The 14,101-nt window shown below is 37.9% G+C and overlaps 1 protein-coding gene across 2 annotated transcripts in view; it reads left to right on the top strand.

The window, feature by feature from the left end:
* Positions 1-1,510: 1,510 nt before the first annotated feature.
* The window catches only part of MAP3K7CL (MAP3K7 C-terminal like), a 31,868-nt gene continuing 19,277 nt past the window's right edge, over positions 1,511-14,101 (top strand). Inside the window, exons 1-4 of one of the 2 annotated variants that reach the window (XM_034059933.1) lie at positions 1,511-1,879; positions 4,016-4,160; positions 4,678-4,786; positions 13,925-13,983. In XM_034059933.1, the coding sequence (XP_033915824.1) occupies positions 4,717-4,786; positions 13,925-13,983 (129 nt within the window). In that variant the 5' untranslated portion in view covers positions 1,511-1,879; positions 4,016-4,160; positions 4,678-4,716. Of the gene's footprint in view, positions 1,880-4,015; positions 4,161-4,228; positions 4,240-4,362; positions 4,424-4,677; positions 4,787-13,924; positions 13,984-14,101 lie in introns of those variants that run through there. The other variant, XM_034059932.1, reaches the window with a different exon arrangement.

Genomic DNA, 14,101 nt, shown 5'->3' with positions numbered 1-14,101 from the left:
AAATACCATCTGTCCATACAAAGCAGAAGAGGGTCTTATGATCTCAGGGCCACCCTGGCTCCATGGAAACTGAAGCAGAATATTTGTAGTGACTTTACTGGAGTCAGGATTTTCTGTATCTTCAAACAAATACTTTTGCAGTAATTGGATCTGGACCTGGAGATCAGTATCAACTGCTGATGTTATCGAGCAGTACTGGTGATGCTATTGAGCTGTAGAACATTATTTGCCATAATGGTTGTGATCAGAGACAATCTCTCTTCCCTCTCGTTCCAAAGGAGACATACAGGGAGGAACCCTCAGTCTTTTCAGAAACACAACAAGAGAAGAGAAAATGGTCAGTGTAGTCAGAATTGCAATCCTGCTTTTCACTAACTCTTTGGGTGAGAGCCCATAGTCTGCTCTGAAATCACACTGCACTTAGAAAGCCGGCCTCACCAGATACTTAACTAATGGTGTAGCTGCCCAGGTCACTGCTGGAGAAAATTCACTGTGGGTAGAATATCTTTGCAGTTTAGTCATTTCAAAGTATGAAAAGGTCTTTTGAGGACACAAGGGCAACTGCTGGTTTCCTGAGATTTGCACTGATTAGATCAATCCTGGGCTAGGGCCAAAAGGTGAAAGGGTGAAGAAAGATGAAAACTTGACTTCAGACCTTCATGTCTCTGTTTGTCCTGCAACCTCTGTATCTTTGCTGAGCCAAGAGAATCTAGCAGTGTGCCTATACAGGAGATCTGGGTTAGATAAACCTTTAACTGGAATTTAAAAACATAAAATATACCTTAAAAACACATTTTGAAATATAAAAGGAAGAGAACCCCTTTTCAAGCACACAACAATAAAGATATCCTATGTAATTATTCTGTAACTCTCCAGTTTTCTCCATTTGTTCAAGTGACTATGCTAACAGTCAATCAAAGAAGTCATGTAGGCAGTACATGTGTGTGACACAGCAACAGAACATAAAAGTTTAAGCTGAAGAAATTAACCTCTCTTGTGATACTTTAAGATTTATCTACTAATTGCTTGCCTGTGGCTTAAAAAAAATCACAAAAGCTATCTGAAATCACACTAGGAAATCCTCTGAGTTCAGTCAAATCTCTGATTTAGTCAGCTTCAGCTATCACTGCCATCACCAGCACATCTATAAATACATCTGCTTTCACAGTGTACGCATTCTGAAATTTGCCCGTTGCCTCCTCAGAAGTGCAGGGCTATCATTGCTATGAAACAAGCCTGGCTTGACCAAAGCCAACATGAACCCAGCCTAACACGCCAAGCCCATCCCTTGTTGTTAGTTTTGATAGTTGCTGCTATCATTTGATAGTTCGCTTGTAGCCTGTCCAAGTTGGCAGTGTCAGCCCAAGCTGATTGGAGCTGCAGACATTTTTGCTGACTGGAGTCATGCTATCTTTGCCAGTTTGCTGGAATAGACACAGACACTGATTGGGTCATGCTGAAAACATTCCTGTCCTATGAAGCAAGTCTGTTTGTATTTTAGGTTTGCCAGGACTAATGAATTAAAAATCTTGGGCTCGCCACAGTTTGCTGCTTAATAATGCCTGTGACAGAAGGATTTTTTCCTCACTGAAGCGTGACAGCATCATAATCCCTCGTCACTGGCAAGGAGAGGAAGGAAAAGTGGAATTGTGGAGAAAAGCGGAAAAGGGTGATCTTTTGGGACAGCAAAGCCTATGGGAAGTGCAGGTAGCAGCATGTTGCCCTGACAGCTGTCTCAGCTTCTCAGACCTTGTCAGTTTGTTGCTATGCAGCAGGTGCAGCCTTTTCTTTTATTGAAGCTTTACTCCATAAAGGCAACGACAAGCCAAGGCAGTGGCTGGCCCTGGATTATACAAGTGCAGACACTCCGCTAAGTGAGGTAAGGCAACAGGTGTGAAAACTGAACTAAATTGATAGAGCTGTAACAGTGCTTAATCTTGAGTTCTGCCGCAGGTTTTTAATGGAGAAGCAGCAGCCAGTTCTATAGGCAATTGTTGTGAAGAAGAGAGCAGCTCATTAAATCTCACTAAATTCCAGGTTGCCCACTCACCCTCATCTCTGTCTACAGAGATATTGTTCTTCATACATGGAGAAAGCAGGTGGGGAATTGGGGGCAGTTGGTCTGTGTGTTTCCTGTATCACTTTGTCTGCACACAGGCTGCTTCCATCCCTCTCTGTTCTCTGTGACTTCTTTTTGTGATGAAGAGCTTGAGGACTGCACAAAAAGGAGTGAAGGGATATATGGAATATAAAAAAAATGATAGGAGGATAAGTGCTGCATATAAAGATGAGATTTCTTTTTCTGGATTGGAATAAAATGAAAACACTTTTTTGTGTTATGATAGAATTCACCCTTTCTTATCTAAGGGATATTGATTTTTGCCCTCAGATATTAGATGGTTAAAAGAGGTAATTTAAACACATCACAGACCACAGAGTATGTGACAGATAAAAAAAAAAAAAACAGGTTTGCTTCTAGCAATAATTTTATGGCAAATTTAAAACCTAAGCAGAATGCATCATTTTTGTTTCTCAGGCTATGATACGAAATGTTAAGTATACTCTTATGTGGAATACCACTTGAGATAGTAAGCAGATGTCAGGGGACTGTGTACCAACAACACAGAATGATGAACAGCCTTGTTTCAAGGATGTGCTTATCACTTTAAATCTCTTATTTTCTTTCTTGCTTTTTCTTTGTATTTGGAGGTATGTAAGGGAAATATAATAAAGAATTTTTGATTAGTAGTTCTGTTGTTTTTGAAGAACAATGAGGTGTCTCAGATGTTTCTTATAAAGTGAGAGTCTGGGGGGGAAAAAAAGAGATCAATAATGCTCAGAAGGTAAAAATTATTAGTCTAATGCAATGCATTTCAAAAGGGAATATTTCAGTTGACCCAAGGATCTTTTCCTGAGTCCAAAAGCATACACTGTTGCAGTTTAGTTGACTTTTCTTTGTCTCTGCCCAATAGATACCAGTTCAATTTTTCTGTCTTGATTATTAGATAAGGGGAATAAAGAATGATACCTGATATCCTTCATGTATTAGTAGAAGGAGACACTCTCAGCTCCAAGTAAGATTTATTTGAAGTAATCATTTTAGATTATTTGCTGTTATTTTAAGAAAGGATTATGTACTTCAAATAACAATTTATCATGTAGCATTGCTACAGGGTAACTGTATCACTCTGCTAGCTAAATATTAAGACAGAGAAAAAATACCAAAGAAATGCTGAAATTAATGTGCCAAATGCAAATTTGATACTCCCCCACTGATTGCAAGGCAGTGATGCCAGGGAAGTGTTTGATTCACTTGTGCATCACCAAGGAAGATTATAACCCTGAAATATTGTTCTGTTCTATTGACTTTCTGAGACTGCCAAATAACTGTAAATTAGAATGAGTTGTTCGGATTTCTGTGCAATACAATAGCTACTTTACTGAAAAACTGAAAGACTATTGGCTTAGGAAACTGGTTTTTGCTTTCACTAGCTAAATGCTGAGTTGTCTGCTGACATGTGGTACAACTTTTAGTAAATTAATTGTATTTTCCTGAAGAATTTGGTTTCTGAGGAATTGACTGAGGAGTTTTTATCTTAATTTGAAAGTGTATCTCATAACTGTCCACATAGTTGGTATGGATGCAATGCACTCTGGATAGCATAGTCTTCAGTCCTAAAATAATTTCTCTATGGGCAGATCTTTTTCATGTATGATGTCCCACTGACTTCATGTTCTCCACACATGGAGCTAATCAGAAGATTAATATCTGTGAATTTTAGCAGCTTTGTGCTAGATGTACAGGGAGATTAAGTTTGCATTTAGCTATTTAATAAAATTTAACCAAAACCAGTCAAAAGGTTAAATATACACAGTACAGCTCTGAGTACAACGTTTGAGTGTTCAGAGATGCTTTAATTATACCATTACAGATCAGTAGTGGCTAATTCTTTTGTTGCTCAACAATTCTTTAGTGCCCTGCTTGAAATGAACTAGCAGTTTTCTTAATGGACAGGGTTTCATCTCAGTAAAACTACTTTTTGGGATTGGTGGTCTCAGAAGAAAGACCGAGGACTGAGTAAGGTCCCGATCCAGGAGTCAAACCCATGCAGACAGACCCCTACACCTGCACAGAGTTCCACTGAAGAATCACCACCAAGGTTTGGAGACCCAGTAACTTTCTGACCATTAAGTGTGTGACTATCAGGCACAGTCTGACTGGGGGAGTATGGGTGGAAGGTAGGAGGATGGGTGTCTTCTCATTGACACCATGTGGAGTGGTGTGCACGTTTCCAATCACATGGCAGGCTTGGGGTCATGTTACTCTCAACTCCCCACCCCTTCTTCCTTCTTCACCTTCAGAACCAGGCAGCATTGCCACGAGTCAAGGCTTGCTGAAGGGGCAATGGCGGGGAGCAAGCAGGTGAGGAGAGGGGAAGCTTCCTTTGCCATCATTCTTTCTAATCTGTAAATAGCAAAAGAAAGGCAGTCTCAGCACTGAATTTCACTTAAATCCTTCTTAAATGGAAAAGTGAAATGGCGCTCCCTTGACTTTGATTCTAAACATTGCTTACCTGGAATGAGAAAGATAGCTATGAATGCATGAAAAGCATTAAACCTCATTTGTTGAATGGTGTAACATGCTCTGTAATAAGTATATTGTTTGTATTATTACAGCTGGAACAAACAAGTAAAAGCATTGACTCAAGTGCCCACATGATCACCACCGCCAGGGTACCTGCTGATAAACCAGTACGAATTGCCTTCAGCCTGAATGAATCCCCAGGTACAGTTTAATTTATGGAGTAAACCACAGTGAAATGATTGCTTTAAAATTTTACATGTTCTTACCAGTGTTTACATTATCAAATGAAGTCCAGTGTTATGGGTGTTTTTTTTCCTAAGTGATAGCATGTGATTAGTTTTCCTGTCTGATAACTTTTAATGTTTCCGTTAACAATTTCATTATACTAGACCCATGAGCCTGACGGTTTAGATCTTAGTTTTCTTTCAGTAGTTTGAGTAATATAATTTGGATTGTACTTAACTATCGAACTTACCTGCATATGGAGTATGTCTGATTTTAAGGAATTTTAAAACAAGAAAAGAAAAATGACATGTTGTACTGATGATAATGCTAAGAGCAGGAAGAGACTTTCCCTTCAGCAGGGAGGTTGGAAATTGCTGCATGTGCCCAGCTTGGTGAAAGGTTTCAGGAAACAGATGCCCCACATGACATGTGCCCTGAGAAGGCATGAGAAATTTCATTGATGCTTATCCTGTCAGCTAGTGCTGATTGATTATTAATTTCCCCAAACATACCCTGTACATACATGGATCCTTTAATCTCTGGAATAGATGGATATTATTAGTTTTCACCTTAAATATTACTGAAGTGTAGAGAAGCTGTTGCCAAACAGTAAAAGTTAGAATGAAATAAATTGGAAGCTGTGAAACATCCCCAAAAAAAGGTGGGTGTGTGGACCCAGGGTTGGAATGTGTTTATGGCATGAAATATAAGGACCTTTGATAACCCCAACTGAAACTTACTGCTGATGAGTGCTTTATGGGAGGGTATGCTTTGCAGGATAATGTGTGAGGCTTCTTCCTGGGCTTTGTGTGAATAGTCTCAGTTTGAATACAGTTCTCTCATTTTTAAAGTATTTTAGAATATGCATTATCTTTCCTAGATAGTTGTTGTGTAATATTAATTTGCAGCTAGAAGCCTGAGACAGAATCTTATTCCCTAAGCAAGACAATCTGAAACCAAGTATCTTCATATATTACTGCACATCAGTTTCACCTCAGGAGTACATGCGGCTATGTGCCCATTTTTGTAGATTAAAATAATTTTGTAATTACATTTTATTATAGAAAGTAATAAGGAATCATTCTTATCTTTCAAGGCATAGTAACATGGCAAATTTCTCACAGGAATTGTGGCAAAAACAGGTCTTGAAGAGAGATGTAAAAGAAAGGGAAGTGCTCTTACAAATTATGGAAAAAGAATGCTTATGTGAGATACTGAAAACAAGTCAGGGAAAGCTGAGACCATGGGAAAATCAAAGAGGGCAGGGTGGTTTGTGACAAGAGACGGCAGTAGGAAATGACAAGGTTGTGAATAGCTTGGAAGAAGACAACATGAAAGGCAGGAAGCCTAGCTTCCTTAACATTGCATCATATTTTATTTTTTACTTTTCTATCCTGCTAATAACTACAACCTTTCTTTAAACATTTAGAGAAATAAACCCAATTACAGAAAGGTCATCTTTTTCTGCTACAGTTTGGTTAAACTTTTCCATAATTTTGAGTCCTTTATTGTATATATACAAGTGTTCCTACAGTATGCAATCCAGAATCTCTGTGAGTACTGATGAAACTAAACAGCAACCAGTAAAATGAGGGCCAGCTCCTCTGCATCACATCCTGTTGGGTTCTATCAAGAGGTCTAAACCAGCATTCTGTTTTACCATGTCAGAAAAATACTGCTCTTGCTCTTAATAGTAAGCCTGAGCTTGGTTATTACATTTGATATATCTAAAGAAGGCAAAGGAAAAAAACTTTTACCAGCTTTGAAAATTTCCAGCAAACCATTGTTGAATCAAGAGAGTATAAATGAGTATTTAACACTTTATTTTTCAAGTTGAGCTACAAAAACATTTTACAGATAGACCTTTAAGTATTCCATTTTTGGCTTTTATTTTTTTTTTGTTCTTCTTGGTTTTTTCTCCTTATTTTTTTATACTTAATCTTTTTTTTTTTTTTTTGTCCTTGACAAGGATATTTGTTTTCAGTTCAAACAGGAGTTACCTGCTGCAAGCATGATGGTAAATCATCAGTTAAGGCTTGTGTACTGCTTGGGTATATACAAAATGTTCTTCACCAGGGCTAAATGGTGAGGCAATCTATCTGACTTAAGCTTTTCCTTAAATTCTACCTCACTTGAAAGGCACAGTAACAGATTCACCAAGAAAGGCTTGCATTCTCCTTCCGGGGGCTGTACAACTGCTTATGAGGAGGAACTGGCAGCATAACTGGATATAAAAAGGGGAAATGGAATGTTTCTTCTGGGTGCTGATTATCTCACTGGCTAGGATTGTAACCAAGCACTGGGTGTGAGGAGCAGCAAAAGGAGAAACTGCTCTCGACTCATGAGAAGAGATTAGTTTGTCTTAACTGACCTACAAGACTGGAGCTGGCTTATCCTGAGTGTACAAGAAATAATTTAATTGTGTTATATTATTTGCCAATCAACACCTGGTGACTGAAATCCTGGCCAACTCTGAGCAGTATTTTTAATGTGGAAGTAGGCTAACTAGTTCCTTAAAAGTCTCAGGAGCAGCCCATGAGAGGGTGCTATATAAGACAGTTTTATTGTGTATCTCTTGTTCATGTATATATAGATATCTATATTTGGCTCTTTTACTCAGGTTCACTAAACTGGCATCAAACATAGGTTTCTCAGGGTGTCTGCACGATGTATTGCACCTGTTTGACTTAAGGTACCATTCTAATTTAATGAATTTCAATACTATTATTTCGGCCTACCTTATATCAGTGGAAAACTAATGCAAGTTAAACTGAACTTGGTGTTCTGAAATTTGAATGTGTTCCCAAATAGACAATTCATTGCCATTTATCAAAATCAATTTAATTAAACAAATTTAATGTGTCCTAATTTATATCACTGACTTATTTACTGAACATATTAAGATGCAATTATTATAACAGGAACTTTATTAATTTTGGAGAAGTGTATTTGTTTTGTGTAATAGTTCTAAAGGAAGGTTTATAGGTAAACATCTCTTCACTTTCTCTCCTAGAATAAAAGCTTGAGTCTAGATGAAAAGTTGTGCTAGTGACATGTGGTGATAAGTTGCTTGGTTTGATATTATTAGTAATCTTTTGTTTGAAATTAATCTACCTCTGATAGCACTCTCCAGAAAAATCACTGATAACAAAGGCAAAGCATACATCTTCTAATGAAACTGCAGAACAATGTAATATTTTTGCAAGCATAGCAAATGACTTATTTTACTCCTCTTTATGCCTTTGTTATCCTAGAGACCATGAAGAATTTTTTGCTTTTACAGCTGATCATGCAAGACTCTTTTGCAGTAGTTGCTTCTTTAATAGCAACCTTCAAATCTCTCTTCCATCCTCATTTTGGTTTTAATGGCAACAGAGGCTTTCCAGTAGATAAGATACTGGCTGAAAACCAGTGGGGATTGCTAAAATATGTGGCTAAAATATAAAAAGCTAGTTTCCTAAAACTACACCCAACCTACAAGTAAGGAGCTTGATCTTCTGGGGAATTAGACAGGAACTTAAGTGAGATACCCTCAAAAGGGTAGTGGCTGTCCATTCATCAGAGGATGCTTTAGGCTTAGGTGAAGGTATATGTAGTAGGAGGGTTTGCTCTTATCTCTTCTGTTATGGGCCATTTCTATTTTGGGAATGTCCACAACTCTTATTACTGAGCAAGCCTTCATAGTCTATTCCTGGGTCAGGCAGTGACCATTCCCCACTATTTTATGAGTGAGGTAACTGTGAGGTTGTGTAAGGTCATGTTAGGGAGCGCTGTGAATAGAAGCCTGGGAGCTTCACTCAGCAGTGCCAAGTCTCAGTCACTTAGCCACACAGCCTTCCAGGACGAATTCGATGAGTCTATGCTTGTCTGTCAGTAACCAGACTGGAGCTTCTGGATCTCACTGTCCTCCTAAAGCCAAGAATGGACCCCAGGACACAGTTTGCTAATGTTGTTCCACTGTGATTTGCAGTATTTGCAGTTGAGTTTGGGCACTTTCCCTGTGTAATAGCTGATCCACTTACAGGATAACAGCCTACTTATGTTACTAATTTAATTCTTTAATTTAGGAGGAAGAGATCTGAATACACTTACCCACGCATGTAGGAGAAAAAAATAGTACCTGATTGTATAATTAAAGACTGGATCATAACTCAGTTACTCAAGGAAGCAGAGCTGTCATTGGCATTTCCTAAATTTTGAGTGCTTGATTTAGCAACCTTAATATGCTTTCAACACATTTAAATTTTTAGGTTCTATTTCTGTCTTTGTGAAGGTCCTTGAGAAAATGTAATTCACAGGTGTATACTGCAAGTAATCAGATGTTGTTCTTAAAGTATTCATTAACTATTGCCTGTATCCCAGAGCTCAGGTAAATAGAGCAGCCATATAGGAAGAGACTGGGGTGTTACACTTAATTGTACTAGACATTGTGTCAGTCAGCAAAGTGTGAGGGATTTTGCTCATTTGTCTGTGTGGTAGAAGTCTGGGCTATTGGAATCTCCAGAGGCCAGAACATGATTAAATAAGCAAAGCTTTCCAGAAAGTGTGCTTCATTCTCAAATGTACATTAGCATATACTAGGGGACTGAATGCATCAGGACATCACTGAGAAGTAGTAAGCCTTTTCAATTAAGACAATCAGTATTAATACAGTACAATCCTCTAAATCAGATGGCTTGTGTGAATCTCTGTGCTACACATTAGAAACCCACCTCTCTTTTGTATTAAGAGATACTGTCAACAGAGAGACAAGAGCTTACCTGGGCAGTAGGTTGCTCCTCAAAGAGCACACCCAGTGACCCACACAGCTCCGTCCCCAGACAGTGAGGAAGCAACGAAAAGAGACAAAAAGGAGTCACTTGGATGGGCAGAAGAGTCTTGTTAAGATGTTATGGTAGGAAATAAATGGGCTAGTATGGGTTGCAAAGGCAGGTAATATACATTTTCAGGGAGGAGGCTCAGGGAAGACCTTATCGCTCTCTACAGCTACCTAAAAGGAGGTTGTAGCAAGGGTGGTGTCAGTCCCTTCTCCAAGTAACAAGTGACAGGTCAAGAGCAAATGACCTCAAGCTGTGCCAGGGCAGGTTTAGATTGGATATTAGGAAAAATGTGTTCACCAAAAAGGTTGCCAAGCATTGGAACAGGCTGCCCAGGGAAGTGATTGAGTCACCATTCCCGGAGCTGTTTAAAAGACTTGTAGATGGGGAGCTTAGAGACATGGTTTAGTGGTGGACTTGGCAGTGCTGGGTTAATGGTTGGACTTGATGATCTTAAAGGTCTTTTTCAACCTAAATAATTTTATGATTCTATGACAGTGAAAATTGAGCAACTTAACATTGATACCCTTACACAAATGTGCCCGTCACACCATTTAAGCATGAAGGAGAGTTGACTGGGCAGCATGCTTAGGGAGCTTGTTATTTTGTTGTGGTGTTAGTTTTGATGTAGGAATGGTCAGAGAGCTGGCTCTGACATAGAAGGGTACTTTGTCTCAGCCGACCTGATGGAAAACAAAAGGAGGAAGTAATTTCCCCAGAGACCCTCCCTCAGATACTCTCTGTTATAATGACAGACTTCAGGAACAAGCAAAATAGATGAATGAACCTGATGAAACAAACATAAAACCCAAATTGTATCTCATACACATGAACCAAGCCTTTGGTTAGAAAACTGTATATGCAGAGTTCATCTTGTAATTGGGGTAAAGGTACTTTACCTTTAGTATACTTTTACATTTCAAAATTAGTTTCAGGATCTATGGGAAATCAGCAATTTGTAACTCAGTTCGAAACTATGCAGCAGATAACTTTGACTTAGGTGGTTGTAATGATGTCCCTGATCCATTTCACATCATAGGTTAGTGCTCTTAACTTTGCTTGGATGGCCATAACATTCACGTGTATGTTCTTCCTCCTTTCTTTTTTTCTTGTAACCAGAACCTTGATTCATTTTCAGTTGGAGCAAATTGTAGTCTCTGAATTTTTTATTTTATTTTATTTTTAAACAAAATGTTTTCAACAATCATCTTGAACCGTTTTTCTTTATGAGTGATAGGGAAGGGAGCAGTAGAATAGTGACTGCAGGAGCTTGATGCCTTTTTTATCAGGTGAAGAATCAGCCTAGATATTTTCAGGGTATTGTGGAACAGAAAAGCCACTAACTTTATTATAAAGGGAGTCTTTGATTATGTCAGTGATTCCTTATAACAATCAACTCATTAAATACTTCTAATAAATTGAGGAAGGAGAAAAAGAGCTATTTCTAAATTCTGTTGTCTAAGGAGATGTAGAATAGAAAAGAACAAATATAGAGAGATGGAGAGATAATTATGAGAGTGTTTTGATCTTTAGAATGCCTTCTTCGATACTGGAGATATTTTCAATGTTTCTGATTTTCAGAGTCATAGTTTTTTAAGGCTGGAAGCCAATGTGGTTTTGTCCAATCTCCTGCATAACACCCAGCGTTCAAGCTTGTAAGTGTAATAGTGACTTTTAGAGGAAAATGGAAGACTTTGTATCTTCCTCTTGAATTTCTGAAACTATCCTCAATAAAGTTTTAGGAGGTGAATGACAGCTGTATTTTGCTTTCCCCTTGTGTGATATATAAACGTGTTTATGTTTTACCATGTGATTTTTGGTGTTATTGTTGTGGTTGTTACTTTGACTACAGTGAAATCCAGCCTGACCTGATGCAGTAATTTATTTTCACTGAAAGCTTTTCTTTTTGTGGAAAGCAAGATTGCAGTTAGTTGTGAGATTTATTTTTTTTTTTAGTTTTTGTAAACTAAATATTTCAGCTGAAAATTTCAGAGTATCCTAGGAGAATTAGGAACTCAGAAAAATTTCAAACCACCGAAGTCCTCAGCTTTTCTCAATGATGTTCTGCACATCAGATGATGATTTAAACAAGTCTTAAACTTGCATAACTAAAAAAAACTCTAGCAGCTGTTCAATGGATGCTAGGGCAGGCCCATTATAAAATGTACTATGGTATGTCATAATGGTTAGGATACCAATATATTCTATTTTTAGTACCATTGACTCAGTCACTTGAATTCAAAAAAATAAGAAGGGAACATCTGTTTATTGAAAGGATTTCCCCTATAGTAATTTCTGTTCCCATCCCATCCTTTTAAAAGCATTTCCAAACATTTCTCTTACTAGTTCTCTTCTGAAGATAATCCAATATATTTTCTAGTATTCTGGCACTGTATTAATTTTGATTTCTTGTTAATATCCAGTGCAGTGAAAAAAGTAATTTTTGGCTGATATTTCATTACAATTGTTGAAGTTGTTTTTGCTTTGTTTTTCTTATGTTACAAATTTTTGAGGTCCCTCCTTAAAGCTACTGTACCAAAGATTGTACTTCTGGAATTGTCAAAACAAATAGCAGCTTAGCTGCTGTGGACACAACTCTGGTCCAATATCTCTGTCAGAATATTTAACAGCTATTCAGCCAAATATTTGTAGAGCAGCTGTACCCCTAGTCAGACTGAGCCCTATTCCATCCTTCCTTTTAGTCTTGCCATATGATTCATCTTTCTTCTTTTAGAATATTAGTCTATTTTTAAATGTTGTGAAGAAAGCAACAGCAAATTAAAGGTAAACACTTACATATCAGTGTGTTACAATTCTATACAATTAAAACAATTAAAGTATTTTCCAGAATGTACATGTTTGCGACATGGCATAAAAAATGAAGTCTGTGGATGTGGGTATAACTGCTTGATAATACTAGCAAAACCCCTGTCCCATGAAAATATAGAATTCCACTTTGTTTCCTGGGGAAATTCAAGAGCTTTTGCTTTTTCCCTCTGTATCACTGTAGGGTTTTTTATTTCTTCTCTGGGTATCTCCCCAGTTTTTTCTTCACAGGGTAAGGTGCATTATTTTACTTTTTGTCCCTAACCTGCTTTGTTGTATGACCACTGAGGGTAGGAAAAACAGAAAACAAGTATTTGATAGATAATTTAAATCCTAATCTGTATTCTCTAAGAATATGCAGAATCCTGCTTTGATAGATGGTAATCTTAATCTTGTTGGGGGTTTGTTGGTGTGTGTAAGTCTGCCAGCACAGAGCAGGTTGCAGGATCTGACCTATGTTAGCAATTTTCTCCTATGAGAGCCATCCTTATTTAATTCTGACACATTACAAATAACTGTAGTAAGCTTGCTAATAGTAACCTTCTCTTGACCTCCCGTAACCTGTAGTAAGATGCATAAACAGTCATCACAATCCAGTGCAAAACTGATAGTGTGAAAGTCACTGAGAAAGAAATATTGCAGTGGCTAGCTGTGACGCCACCGAGTATGATTCATATTTCTGATCTCAGTCCAGCTACTAGTGGGCAGGTGTCCACTTCACAACACTGACGTAACTGGCACAGTCTGTCCCACCTTTGCTGGAAGCCTGTACTAAAAATAAAGAAATAAATAAAAACACAGATTGGCCTGTTGTCATGAATCAACTAAGTCTAGTTCATAAGGATTGTTATCTACAGGTTAACGACATTCCTTTGCAGTATGGAGAAGTCTGTGGTGCCTTCCCCATTCTGACCACATCTGTATAGGTAACAGTCTTCTAGTTCCAGGATTGCCAGGCTGGTTTGTGTGTTCTTGAGGTTGCCTTTGTGTGGTAAGAGAAAAGTTTTCTGTTATTGTTGGGTTAGCCCTGGTAAGTCATTGTACTGTGATGGGGAAAATACCTTTCCCTTCATTCAGGTAATGAACATTTTGGTAATAAGGATGCTGTCTCTAGAAGATTCTTTACTTTGCAGTGTAATAGAAAGCTCAGGAAGAAAGACTGTGTTTAATTTTTCTTATTAAGTTATCACATGTTCTACTGTGTTAATTGGCTTTGTTTAGTTTTTAATGATGGCAATACAAAGTAGGCTTTTGTCTTTCCATCACCTAAACATTTACTTATTGCCAACTCATTAGTACTTTCAAGGAGCCTATTGAGGTATCTCAAGTGTAGAAAGATAAGCAGATAATGAGGCATTTGCAGGATCACAGTATTATTGTGAATACATGCAATGTAGAACAGCATTAAACAGATCATTTGAAATGCCCTTTTCAGAAGACATTGACTTTTAACACCATGTTTACATTTTAGATGATGCTTCCTCTGAAAACTTCCCTCTGACATTTCCAGAACTAGATCAGCAGCTGCAGGTAAACCTTTTCACTACAGTTCTACTTCACTGTATTTGTTGTGATAAAAAACCTCTGGTTGCTACAGTAGAGTGAAAGTGGTGCTTCTCTAACCTGTTAATATTTAGTAAGACTGGCT

Source organism: Melopsittacus undulatus, chromosome 2, assembly GCF_012275295.1.
Source record: "Melopsittacus undulatus isolate bMelUnd1 chromosome 2, bMelUnd1.mat.Z, whole genome shotgun sequence".
NCBI lineage: Eukaryota > Metazoa > Chordata > Aves > Psittaciformes > Psittaculidae > Melopsittacus > Melopsittacus undulatus.
The sequence above is the reverse complement of the archived record's forward strand: the minus strand, read 5'-3'. Positions and strand labels throughout refer to the sequence as shown.